At 27.2% G+C, this 14,605-nt stretch overlaps 1 protein-coding gene across 3 annotated transcripts; it reads left to right on the top strand.

Moving 5' to 3' along the window:
• Window positions 1–4,073: 4,073 nt before the first annotated feature.
• LOC124496827 (uncharacterized) lies at window positions 4,074–6,519 on the top strand. 3 transcript variants are annotated; one of them, XM_075732779.1, is made up of 4 exons: window positions 4,098–4,407; window positions 4,487–4,586; window positions 4,653–4,709; window positions 4,771–6,519. In XM_075732779.1, the coding sequence occupies exon 4, from the start codon at window positions 5,179–5,181 to the stop codon at window positions 6,487–6,489; it is 1,311 nt and encodes a 436-aa protein (XP_075588894.1). In that variant the 5' UTR covers window positions 4,098–4,407; window positions 4,487–4,586; window positions 4,653–4,709; window positions 4,771–5,178; the 3' UTR covers window positions 6,490–6,519. The 3 variants fall into 3 exon arrangements, with proteins under 3 accessions (XP_075588895.1, XP_075588893.1, XP_075588894.1); XM_075732780.1 differs by lacking the exon at window positions 4,487–4,586 and having other exon boundaries at window positions 4,074–4,276; XM_075732778.1 differs by having other exon boundaries at window positions 4,074–4,586.
• The last annotated feature ends 8,086 nt before the right edge of the window (window positions 6,520–14,605 follow it).

Genomic DNA, 14,605 nt, shown 5'->3' with positions numbered 1-14,605 from the left:
ATTAATGTATATGTATGTAATCGATTTGCACCCATTTGCATTTTTTTTCCCTGTGAGAAAAAAAAACTTTAAAACATCGTTGTTGTCCATCGAAGATTTTTTTTTTAATATTTTGGTTATGATTGGATGAAGAAATTGATTGATATGAAATTGAATTTGACATTTACGACAACGATAAGGAATTTTTTTTTGTTCAATTCGATAATGATCGATATCAAGGAAGTAAAAAGTGTGTTTGAAAAGATTTATGAATCATATTCGGTCATCAGTTGTATTTAATGAATGAATGAATGAAAATGTACCAAATTTTATGTCAATTGAAAGGAAAGAATGATTTAGACGGGCATTGTAATCATCATCATCATCATTATGAGGCAGCAAAAAAAATGAACTTTATTAATTTTGATTATTGTAAGAATTTTTTTTTTTGACCACCAAAATAGTTGAATGATGTATGACATCATAATGAATGGCACACACAAACACACAGGTGGTCATCATCAAAATATCGTGATTGTTAACCAAATCTTTTGAATGATATCATCAACAATAATGCCAATCGAATTGTATTTTGTTTTCTTGGTCATTATTACAATTCGCACCCATGAATAAACTAACCTGACCTGGTGGACCCAAGGTAAATGACATTTACACACACACATTGAATACCCGTTATTATTATTATTACCGTTATTGATGATGATGATAATGCAATTTAAGATGTATCGAATCGGCCATTTGCCTTCTTTTTTTTTGTTAATACATATGACCAATAGACAAATATGGTATAAGTGTCGGTGGTATGATCATATTACACATGATATCTGTACACACAGAAAAAAGGATGAGTCATTTGTTTCATAATTTTTTTCTCTCTTCTGAATAATAATAATAATAATAACCGAACCTTTCGGTATCCGCTAACTGTTTTGTGAAAAAAAAAATTTCATTTTTTTTCAAAAAAAAAAAAAAACAAATAGTTGAGATGTGTCCCGGTATGGTTAAAAATCAAGGCGTTTTTCAAAAAAAAAAAAAAAAAATCAGGCCCCTTTACAATAACCACCATGCACACAGCAAAAAGGATAATTGTCGGTTTGTTGTTGTTTATTTGAATTGATGATGATGATGATGATGATGATTGTGATGAAAATACACTCACGCATACACACACACACACACACAAACAAACACAAAGTTTATGGGCAGTGCTAGAAAAGAATCCAAAAAAAGAAAATATCTTTAAATTTCAATTTCAATGAATTTTGAATAATTGTGAAACAAAAAATTTTTTTTCATCACTTTATAATGTGCTAATTATAATGCCCCATTCATTTGGAACAATGTATACCATGAAAAAAAAAGAAAGCGAAAGCCAATTTTTGGCGGTTTATTTTTTATTTTATTTATTTTTTTTTTATTTTTTGATTTTCATTTCGCATTTACATAATGTTGTTTGATCAGATTACGTATTTGTTTTTTGTTTTTAATTTTCATTCATTCATTCATTCATTGATCAATGATTGAAATTTTATCGATGAGAAATGAAAAAAAAATTTGCTAATTTTCATACATTGACAAGATCACTTAATCGATCAAAGACAAAAAATAAACCGGACCGTTATTGTTATTGTTGCCTGTGGAGATGAAACTACTAAACATAGACTTTTACTGGTTGTTTTTTTTCTGTTGTTGATTTTGGATTTTATCTCATTAAAATGAAAAAAAAATCGGGATTTCATCATTAAATGACCAGCAGCTAGTCATTTTTCATTCAAAAAAAAGTTTTTATTTTCTGTTTCGAAGAATAAAATTTTTGTTTTTTATTCAAAAATCATAATTATAACCATCATTAAAAAATGAATAAACAAATCAAACGAAAAAAATTGGCCAATTTATTGATTATTTGTGTGTGTGTGTGTGTGTGTGTGAAACAGGAAATGATTTATATGTCCAATGAGAGAGAGAGAGAGAGAAAAAAAAACACTAATTACTAATCAATCAAAATTATTTTCAGGAATATTAATTATCAGTTTAAAATATGTATTAATTTCATCATGTGTATGGACTAATTCTACTTACAAAGTTATGTAAATCTTCTTGTTTCAGGTGAACACGATGAACCACTGTGATGACGACAAAATGTTGTCTTTTTCGATTTCGATAATTGCTGTGCAAATTTTGTGCAATTCAAAAAAAAAAAAAAAGAGCAGTTAATAAAACAAAAAACTTTGTACAAATTTGAACAAATTTTTCTTCATTGACATTCGATTTAATCGAAATTGCCAATAAAATGAATAATTCAAATTTCGATGATATAATTTGACAGAAAACACAAGAAAAATTTTATTCCGCTGTAACTATAGAGTAAAAAGAGAGAGAGAGCAATAAGTAAAATAGACATGAAGGGAAAAAAACTGTCGGTAAGACAACAACAAAAAAAAGGTATATTATTGGCATGCCGAATATCCTATTCAATCATTCGATTATTGGTCAACAAACAAACACATAACATGGATTGTTTCCGTTTAATAATCAAGAATAGTGTTGCCGTCATTCTATTGAAAATAGCAAATTTGATTTGGTCTAAAACAGAATCAAGTATATCAGAAATTATCGATTCTGGATATCCATATCTTCAATATTTATTCTTACGATTCAAATATTCATGGGAAGAATATGAACAGCAACGAATTCCGAAAACATTTCGAAGATTTTATGTAGCCATTCTGATATCATTGAATGCTTGGTTTAATATCATTTTTCTTACAATTTATAGTAATACGGAAAGTTCCATTTGGATAAATTTAAAAGATATAGAAAAAATAATTGATTGTGAACGTTTCGATTTATTGGTTATAGCATTCGTCATTTTATTCGGCATTGGTGAATATACTTGGTTCTGTTATTTCAGACAAGCAATTACATATAAAATGTTCACACATAAAATAATATATAAAAATCTTCATTTTGATGATACACGATTGGCAACAAATTATCGTCGCTATATATTTATTCATCATTTATTCATAAAAATTTCAGCACATTTATGTGGTGCTTTCATCATAACTGGTATAATTGTTGCATATGTTATCGATACTTATATCGTAATTCAAGCATATATTAATAATCAGATAACAATTGGAAAATTAACATTGTGTTTTTTCATTTTTCCATCACTTGCCATACAATTTATTTCAATTATTACAATGTTATTAGCTGGTACATTTGCATCAAGTTTTTTTGTTGAATTCTTAAAAATACGAATGAAACAATTCTATATGTTCTTGAAACATAATGAATCATCTAAAAATATTCCCAAGTTGAAATTTAACTGGAATTGTATACATAGAGAATATGTTGAACTTTATGATGAAACAGCTTTGTTTGATAAATCAATAAGTTTTGCATTATTGAACATGGAAACAGCCTCAAAAATATTATCCATAACAGCATGCGTATTCTATAGCCGTCAAACTAAGATGAGCCCTACAAACACAATGATCATGTTGGGAATATCGTTAGCGTTTGTTTATACAGCCATATTATATTCAAGATTGGTGTTTCCACCTAAATACAATCATCATTATTGTCGATTATTATTGAATCGGATGGCAAGAAAATCGATTGTAAAGTATCATAATCGCCATAAAAATTTGATTATAAAATCAAATCTATTCATACAAACAATGTCTGATAATCATTTTGGTTTTCATTGTGGTCAAATATTTTTCATAACCAAATTTCAAGTTGTCGAATTGTTCATGATGAATTTACCATTGATTATATTGTTTTATAAAAAAATTTGTATGGCAAAATAAATGTTGTTTTCATTCGAAATGATTGTTTATTACAACATTTGATTGTGAAGAAAAAAAAATACTGAATGATTACAAGATAAACACTTATATTCTACCTCACTAAAACACATTAACCCATTGACGCTTTTGTAATCAAATACAAAAATCGGATTTTTTTCTTGTAACAAACTTTATGACGAGCCATCAGCAATGATGACTGTTAATCATTGGCGCGAAAAACGAACATATAAAAGATCAAGAGACGAGTCGAAAGTTGTTGTCATTTTTTCTATAGTGAGTATAAGTGTCTCCAGTTTCATGTTCTTCTTGTGCTCGTGTTTTTCCTGTTTTCTTGTGTTATGAGTTTCTCATGTATGTTTTTTTTTGTTTCTCCAGTATTTTTCGAGAAGAGATAATCAATCTGTACCTGCTGGATTCAAAGGAAAAACGCTATTCATGTCATCATCATCGCTAATTCAGTAAATTGGATTCATCACGAAACAATATTGTCGAATAATTTATTTCTTACATCATTATTCCTATCCTTTTAACATACCATTATATTCAACACAATAAACGAATGATTTCTTTTAAAAACAACCAGTAGCGTGTCTGTTTATTTATGTTACATTTCTGAATAAAAAAATAAATAAATTTTTTTTTTCAATATTATAATGGTCATAAGCCAGTGGCGACACCACCGCCATCAATATACGCCCCTTTTGTGTATCAAAAAAAAAAAAAATCAATATAACAAGCGTACAATCGTACTGACTTTTTAGTAATGTTGTAGGTATTTTTTCTATCGCCTAATTGAATTAAAATTTTAATGTAATTTTTTTTTTGTTCATACAGTTTGTTTTCACCTAATTTGAGAATATCGCTGAATTTTTTTTTTAACTTTTTGAATAGGTAAAAATACATTATTGTCACAATCAATAAAATGTGTTATTGTTTTACTTTTAATTTTAAGAAAATGTGCCAAAAAATTTATAAAATTGTTGATGATTTTTGCGTAGAAAAAAACCTTGAAATCTTCAGACTTTGAAATCGATAAATTACTTGTTTTTTGTCAACAACAACAACAACAACAATATAATCATGAATTTTTTTGGCGAAAAAATATCATTCAAAATAATTGTGATATTACTACAAAGCTTGAATATTTTGTCAAGACGACGAAAAAAATTTTTACTGATCAATTGAATTTGTAAAAATTTAAACAAATTTCTTGAACGAAAAATGAAAATTTCAGTAAATGACTCAAATTTGTAGAATATTTCATAGAAAAATTTATGAAATTTGAAATATTTAAACTCAACCATTTTATCAACAGAACTCAAATCATGAGCAAACACCATACTTTTCTTTGTCAGTGATCATGGCTGGTTTACGTATGTTAATCGAAAATATTGTTGTCTTTGTTATATTGAAAATAGCTCATTTGATTTGGTCGAATCCCGAAACAAAAATATCAGAGATTATCTATTATGGATTTCGTTATTTTCAATATTTCATTCTGCGAATCAACTATACATGGGAAGAATATCAACTACATCGAATACCGAGAACATATCGAAGACTTAGACAAGCAATCTTAATGTCTTTCAATGCTTGGTTGGTTATCATTTTTTTGGTAATTTATATTTATTCTGAAGACAGCTCAATATGGATAAGCGTAAAATATTTGGAAAAAATTGTCGATTGTCAACGATTAGATCTATTGGCCACAGCAATCATTATTTTACTTTGTATTGGTGAATTGTCTTGGTTTTATTTTTTTATTCAGGTAATCAACTATAAATCACCAATACAAAGTATGGCATATAAAACTTTACTTTTTGACGAGAAACGATTAGCAGCGAATTATCATCGTCATCTGATTATCTATCATTTATTCATAAAAATTGCAGCTTATATATTTGCTGCATGTATCGGTATCGGTGTTATTATCGTATGTGTTATGGGAATTTATTTTCTTACAAAAGCCTATTTCTATAACCAGATAACATCAGTACAGCTTTTATTTTGCTTGATGATATTTTTTCCAATTTGTTTTGAAGTTTGTAGCCTATTTGTTCTATTAATGGTTGGAGCAATAGCAGCTGGTTTTATTCTTGAATTTCTTAAAATACGAATGAAACAATTCTATGTATTCTTGAAGCAAGATGAATCATCAAAAAATATTCCAAAAATGAAATATTTCTGGAATTGGATACAAAAAGAATATGTTGAACTTTATTCAGAAGTAGCATTGTTGGACAAAACGGTAAGCTTTGCAATGTACAGTTTGGAATCAGCATCGAAAATATTATCCATAACAACATGTGTATTCTATAGTCGTCAAATGGAGATGACCCTGTCAAATACATTGGCCATGTTGGGAATGACATTAGCATACATCTATACAGCTGTAATATTTTCACGTTTGACATTTTCACCTAAATTAAATCATCAATGTTGTCGATTAATTTTAAATCAAATGGCAAGAAGAGCAATTATAAAGCATCCTGATCGTAAAATAAAAACGATTATAAAATCCAATCTATTCATACAAACAATGTCCGATAATCATTTTGGTTTTCATTGTGGTCAAATATTTTTCATAACCAAATTTCAAGTTGTCGAATTGTTCATGATGAACCTACCGTTGATTACATTGTTTTATAAAAAAATTTGTATGGCAAAATAATGTTGTTTTTATTCATGATTCTTAAATAAAGATGTGTTCATTTTATTCAAAGTGTTGAAAGTTAAAAAAAATTTATAAGTAAAAAAAAATCCAAAATGGGAGGAGTTTTTAATATAGAGAAAATAAGTAGGAAAATTTTCGAATTTTTTCTTTTGATTGTAGGTGATATTTTAGATGGTGCTAGAATATTCTGGTTCTCGAACAATATACAAAATTTAATAATATGATATGATTAATGTTTACATTTTCAACAGTATCAGGTTTGTTGCAATAAAGAAGAAGAAAAAATTTTTGAAATATAATAAATGATTATTGTGAAAGAATTTCATTGGAAAAATATAATTGCAAATTTGTTTATCAAGTTAATGAATGATCACTATTGGTTTTTTCTTCTGAACATGAAAAAAAATTTGATAATTTAAGATATATCATCAAGAAATCAAAAAAAAAAATTCTTTGATCAATCGATATTGATTATTGAAAATCGAAACTTTATATTTCAAACAAATTTTTTTGAAATAAATACAAAAATTTCACTGAAAAATTCTTATAATTTATGTTGTTACCACAGAACGTTAATATTGTCAAGACGACAAAAAAAAAATTTTTACCAATATTAATATCAATATATTGCTTTCTGAAAATTCGATACTTTTTTAGAATTCCAACGAATTTTTCAAACTAAAAATGAAAATTTTTATAAATGATTCAAATCTGCAGAATATTTCATAGAAAAATTAATGAAACTTTAAATATTTAGACTCAACCATTTGATTCTATCGATCAACACAACTGAAATCGTGAGCAAACCATACTTTTCCTCGTCAGTGATCATGGCTGGTTTACGTATGTTAATCGAAAATATTGTTGTCTCTGTTAAATTGAAAATGGCCCATTTAATTTGGTCGAATTCCGAAACAACAATATCAGAGATTATCGATTCTGGATTTCGTAATTTTCAATATTTCATTCTGCGAATCCAATATACGTGGGAAGAATATCAACAACGCCGGATAACGAGAACATATCGAAGACTTAGAGAAGCAATCTTAATGTCTTTCAATGCTTGGTTGGTTATCATTTTTTTGGTAATTTATATTTATTCTGAAGACAGCTCAATATGGATAAGCGTAAAATATTTGGAAAAAATTGTCGATTGTCAACGATTAGATCTATTGGCCATATCAGCCATTTTTTTATTCTGTATTAATGAATGGCTTTGGTTCTATTTGTTTATTCAAATAATCACATACAAATCACCGTTACAAAGTATAGCATATAAAAATTTAATGTTTGACGAGAAACAATTAACAACAAATTATCGTCGTTATCTGATAATCTTTCATTCATTCATAAAAATAACATCTTTAATATGTAAGACATGTGTCGTTATCATTGGTACTATCATATATGTTTTGGAAATTTATTTTCTTACAAAAGCATATTTTGACAACCAGATAACATTGGTACAGCTTTTATTTAGCATGACAATATTTTTTCTAATTTGTTTACAAGTTGGCATCATAAGTTTTGTATTATTGGTTGGAACATTAGTAGTTGGTTTTATTCTTGAATTACTTAAAATACGAATGAAACAATTCTATATATTCTTGAAGCAAGATAAATTATCAAAAAATATTCCAAAAATGAAATTTTTCTGGAATTGCCTACAAAAAGAATATGTTGAACTTTATTCAGAAGTAGCATTGTTGGATAAAACGGTAAGCTTTGCAATGTACAGTTTGGAAACAGCGTCAAAAATATTATCCATAACATCATGTGTATTCTATAGTCGTCAAATCACGATGAACTCGACAAACACATTGGCCATGTTGACATTGATGTCAGCGTTTGTTTTTACAACCATATTTTATTCAGGATTGATGTTTCCACCTAAATCAAATCATCAATGTTGTCAATTAATATTAAATCGAATGGCAAGACAAGCGATTATAAAGCATCCTGATCATCGAAAAAAAACGATAATAAAATCGAATCTATTCATACAAACAATGTCCAATAATTGTTTCGGTTTTCATTGTGGTCAAATATTTTTCATAACGAAATTTCAAGTTGTCGAATTGTTCATGATGAATTTACCATTGATTACATTGTTTTATAAAAAAATTTGTATGGCAAAATAAATGAATGTTGTAAAAAAAAAATATTCATGGTAGATTAATTAATTATCTTGTAACTCAAAAACAATACTTTCATTACATTAAAAATTTGATCAACAAATCAGCTATGAATTCTATAAAAATTTTCGTAATAATTACATAAGATCCATTTGAAAAACAAAAAGAGATAATTTCAGAACATTCCTTGAAGATGAAAATTCTATAAATCATTTCGTGAATACATATATAATATAAAATTTTAAAATATTAATATCTAAATCTAACAACAAAATTCAAATGATCGACCATGTTTCTGCATGTGAAAAAACAACAAAAAATGAATCAAATGCTAAATCAAATTTTTCCGAATGATGAAGAATCCAATGATAAACAAACAGTCAAAATTACATTAGACATTTTCAACATTCACTAATTTAGTTGATCTAAAGTTTTAATAACTATTGATGAATTGAAATCAATCATAAACAAATTGAATTATAAAAAAAGTCCGTAGATTTTAGAAAATCATTCTGATATTTTTGAATGCTTGCTTGAATATCATATGATAGTTTCATAAGTTTTCGAAGAAATAGATTCCAATAAATTCACAATAACATTGTTAATAATGATTGGTTTTATGTATTTCAAGAGAAAAATTTATTTGTTCGCATACAAATAAATGATTCATTTGAATAAAAAAAATTTTTGGCCAAAAAAAATACCATTCGAAATGAACATACAAAACATTCTTATGATTTATGATGATGATATTACTACAAAGCATTAATATTTTGTCAAGACGACGAAAAAAATTTTTACCAATCAATCGATATTGATTTATGAAAATTTGAAACTTTTTGTTCAAATTCCCACAAATTTTTTGAACTAAAGATTAAAATTCCAATAAATGAATCAACTTTTTAAAATATTTCTTAGAAAAAAATTATGAATTGAAATGAAACTTAGAATATTTGTAAACAGAGAATGCGCGTTGGCTTGGCAGTACACAGATGACGTGTTGAGAAGGGGATAAAAGGACAGCGCTCATCCCTTCGGGAAGCACTTCACTCTATGATTGGTTGTTGTACGAAGCACATGTCAATTTTAAATAAATTGTGTTTAAAGAATAAAGAATGGCCTTTTACTATATCCAAATGATTCCTTTACTTTCACATATTTAAACTCGACCATTTTATTCTGTCGTTCAACACAACTCAAATCGTGAACAAAGCATACTTTTGTCTCGTCAGTGATCATGGCTGGTTTACGTATGTTAATCAAAAATATTGCCATCTTTGTTAAATTAAAAATAGCCCATTTGATTTGGTCGAATCCTGAAACAAAAATATCAGAGATTGTCTATCATGGATTTCGTTATTTTCAATTTTTCGTTCTGCGAATCCAATATTCGTGGGAAGAATATCAACAACACCGGATACCGAGAACATATCGAAGACTTAGACAAGCAATTTTAATGTCTTTCAATGCTTGGTTGATTATCATTTATTGGATAATATTTGTTTGTACTGAAGATAGCTCAATATGGATAAGCATAAAATATCTAGAAAAAATTGTCGATTGTCAACGATTAGATCTATTGATCATTGCAATCACTATTTTATTTTGTATTGGTGAATGGTATTGGTTCTATTTGTTTATTCAGACAATCACCTATAAATCACCAATGCAAAGTATGGCATATAAAGCTTCACATTTTGACGAGAAACGATTAGCAGCAAATTATCATCGTCATCTGATTATATATCATTTATTCATAAAAACTGCATCTTATATTTTTGTGGCTTGTATCGGTATCGGTGTTATTATCACATATGTTATGGAACTTTATTTCCTTACAAAAACCTATTTCGACAACCAGATAACATTAGTACAGCTTTCATTTAGCATGACAATGTTTTTTCCAATTTGTTTTCAAATTTGTACTATAATTTGTCTATTATTGGTTGGCACAATGGTAATTGGTTTTATTCTTGAATTTCTTAAAATACGAATGAAACAATTCTATGTATTCTTGAAGCAAGATGAATCATCAAAAAATATTCCAAAAATTAAATATTTCTGGAATTTGATACAAAAAGAATATGTTGAACTTTATTCAGAAGTAGCATTGTTGGATAAAACGGTAAGCTTCACAATGTACAGTTTGGAAACAACGTCGAAAATATTATCCATAACAGCATGTGTATTCTATAGTCGTCAAACTAAACTGAGCCCTACAAACACAATGATCATGTTGGCAATGATACTGGCGTTTGTTTTTACAGTCATATTTTATTCAAGATTGGTATTTGCACCTAAATACAATCATCATTATTGTCGATTATTATTAAATCGGATGGCAAGAAACTCGATTGTAAAGAATCATAATCGCCATAAAAATTTGATTGTAAAATCAAATCTATTCATACAAACCATGTCCAATAATCATTTCGGTTTTAATTGTGGTCAAATATTTTTCATAACCAAATTTCAAGTTGTCGAATTGTTCATGATGAATTTACCATTGATTACATTGTTTTATAAAAAAATTTGTATGGCAAAATAAATGAATGCTGTAAAAAAATATTCTTGGTGGACTAATTCTCTTGAAACTCAAAAACAAAAATTTGATCAACAAATCAGCTTTGAATTCTATAAAAATGTTCGTAATAATTTCATAAGATCTATTCGAAAAACAAAAAGAGATAATTTCAGAACATTCCTTGAAGATGAAAATTCTATAAATCATTTCGTGAATACATAAATAATATAAAATTTTAAAATTATTGATATCTAAATCTAACAACAAAATCCAATGATAAACAAACAGTCAAAATTACATTAGATATTTTCAACATTCACTAATTTAGTTGACCTAAAGTTTTAATAACTATTGATGAATTGAAATCAATCATCAACAAATTGAATTATAAAAAAAGTCCGTAGATTTTAGAAAATTATTCTGATATTTTTGAATGCTTGGTTGAATATCATTTTTCTCTCACTAATTTGTATGTCATAATAAATGTTGCTTTCATTTTAAAATACATCATGTTAATTTTATTTGAACGGATGAAAGTTTCATAAGTTTTCGAATAAATAGATTCCAATAAATTCACAATAACATTGTTAATAATAATTGGTTTCGTGTATTTCATGAGAAAAATTTATTTGTTTGCATACAAATAAATGATTCATTTGAATAAAAAAAATTTTTTGGCCAAATAAAAAAATACCATTCCAAATGAACATACAAAACATTCTTATGATTTATGATGATGATATTACTACCAAAGCGTTAATATTTTGTCAAGACGACGGAAAATATTTTTACTGATCAATCGATAGAGCTTTCTGCAAAATCGAAACTTTTTGTTCAAATTCAAACAAATTCCTTGAAATTCTAATAAATGATTCCAATTTGTAGAATATTTCCTAAAAAAAATTTATGAAACTTGAAATATTTAAACACAATCATTTTGTTCTGTCGATCAACACAACTCAAATCGTGAACAAACCATACTTTTGTCTCGTCACAGATCATGGCTGGTTTACGTATGTTAATCGAAAATATTGTTGTCTTTGTTATATTTAAAATAGCCCATTTGATTTGGTCGAATCCTGAAACAACAATATCAGAGATTATCTATTATGGATTTCGTTATTTTCAATATTTCATTTTGCGAATCAACTATACATGGGAAGAATATCAACGACATCGGATACCGATAACATATCGAAGACGTAGACAAGCAATATTAATGTTTTTCAATGCTTGGTTGGTCATCATTTTTTTGATAATTTATATTTGTTCTGGAGACAGTTCAATATGGATAAGCGTAAAATATTTGGAAAAAATTGTCGATTGTCAACGATTAGATCTATTGGTCATAGCAATCATTGTTTTACTTTGTATTGGTGAATGGACTTGGTTCAATTTTTTTATTCAGATAATCAACTATAAATCACCAATACAAAGTATAGCATATAAAACTTTACTTTTTGACGACAAACGATTAGCAACAAATTATCGTCGTTATTTGATTATCTATCATTTATTCATAAAAATTGCAGCTTATATATTTGCTTCATGTATCTGTATCGGTGTTATTATCACATATGTTATGGAAATTTTTTTTGTTACAAAAGCTTATTTCTATAACCAGATAACATCAGTACAGCTTTTATTTAGCATGATAGCATTTTTTCCAATTTGTTTTCAAGTTTGTAGTCTAATTTGTCTATTATTGGTTGGCACAATAGTAGCTGGTTTTATTCTTGAATTTCTTAAAATACGAATGAAACAATTCTATGTATTCTTGAAGCAAGATGAATCATCAAAAAATATTCCAAAAATGAAATATTTCTGGAATTGGATACAAAAAGAATATGTTGAACTTTATTCAGAAGTAGCATTGTTGGACAAAACGGTAAGCTTTGCAATGTACAGTTTGGAATCAGCATCGAAAATATTATCCATAACAACATGTGTATTCTATAGTCGTCAAATGGAGATGACCCTGTCAAATACATTGGCCATGTTGGGAATGACATTAGCATACATCTATACAGCTTTAATATTTTCACGTTTGACATTTCCACCTAAATTAAATCATCAATGTTGTCAATTAATATTAAATCGAATGGCAAGAAGAGCGATTGTAAAGCATCCTGATCGTAAAATAAAAACGATTATAAAATCGAATCTATTCATTCAAACAATGTCCGATAATCATTTTGGTTTTCATTGTGGTCAAATATTTTTCATAACCAAATTTCAAGTGGTCGAATTGTTCATGATGAACCTACCGTTGATTACATTGTTTTATAAAAAAATTTGTATGGCAAAATAATGTTGTTTTTATTCATGATTTTAAATAAAGATGTGTTCATTTTATTCAAAGTGTTGAAAGTTAAAAAAAAATTATAAGTAAAAAAAAATCCAAAATGGGAGGAGTTTTTAATATAGAGAAAATAAGTAGGAAAATTTTCGAATTTTTTCTTTTGATTGTAGGTGATATTTTAGATGGTGCTAGAATATTCTGGTTCTCGAACAATATACAAAATTTAATAATATGATATGATTAATGTTTACATTTTCAACAGTATCAGGTTTGTTGCAATAAAGAAGAAAAAAAAATTTTTGAAATATAATAAATGATTATTGTGAAAGAATTTCATTGGAAAAATATAATTCCAAATTTGGTTATCAAGTTAATGAATGATCACTATTGGTTTTTTCTTCTGAACATGAAAAACATTTTGATAATTTAAGATATATCATCAAGAAATCAAAAAAAAAAATTCTTTGATCAATCGATATTGATTATTGAAAATCGAAAATTTATATTTCAATCAAATTTTTTTGAAATAAATACAAAAATTTCACTGAAAAATTCTTATAATTTATGTTGTTACCACAGAACGTTAATATTGTCAAGACGACAAAAAAAAATTTTTACCAATATTAATATCAATATATTGCTTTCTGAAAATTCGATACTTTTTTAGAATTCCAACGAATTTTTCAAACTAAAAATGAAAATTTTTATAAATGATTCAAATCTGCAGAATATTTCATAGAAAAATTAATGAAACTTTAAATATTTAGACTCAACCATTTGATTCTATCGATCAACACAACTGAAATCGTGAGCAAACCATACTTTTCCTCGTCAGTGATCATGGCTGGTTTACGTATGTTAATCGAAAATATTGTTGTCTCTGTTAAATTGAAAATGGCCCATTTAATTTGGTCGAATTCCGAAACAACAATATCAGAGATTATCGATTCTGGATTTCGTAATTTTCAATATTTCATTCTGCGAATCCAATATACGTGGGAAGAATATCAACAACGCCGGATAACGAGAACATATCGAAGACTTAGAGAAGCAATCTTAATGTCTTTCAATGCTTGGTTGGTTATCATTTTTTTTGGTAATGTGCATCTGTTCTGAAGACAGCTCAATATGGATAAATATAAAATATTTGGA

This window comes from Dermatophagoides farinae, chromosome 7, assembly GCF_024713945.1.
Source record: "Dermatophagoides farinae isolate YC_2012a chromosome 7, ASM2471394v1, whole genome shotgun sequence".
NCBI lineage: Eukaryota > Metazoa > Arthropoda > Arachnida > Sarcoptiformes > Pyroglyphidae > Dermatophagoides > Dermatophagoides farinae.
The sequence above is the reverse complement of the archived record's forward strand: the minus strand, read 5'-3'. Positions and strand labels throughout refer to the sequence as shown.

Coding starts and splice junctions, on each gene's coding strand:
- LOC124496827 (XM_075732780.1), top strand. CDS start 5,179: ATGGCTGGTTTACGTATGTTAATCGAAAATATTGTTGTCTTTGTTATA.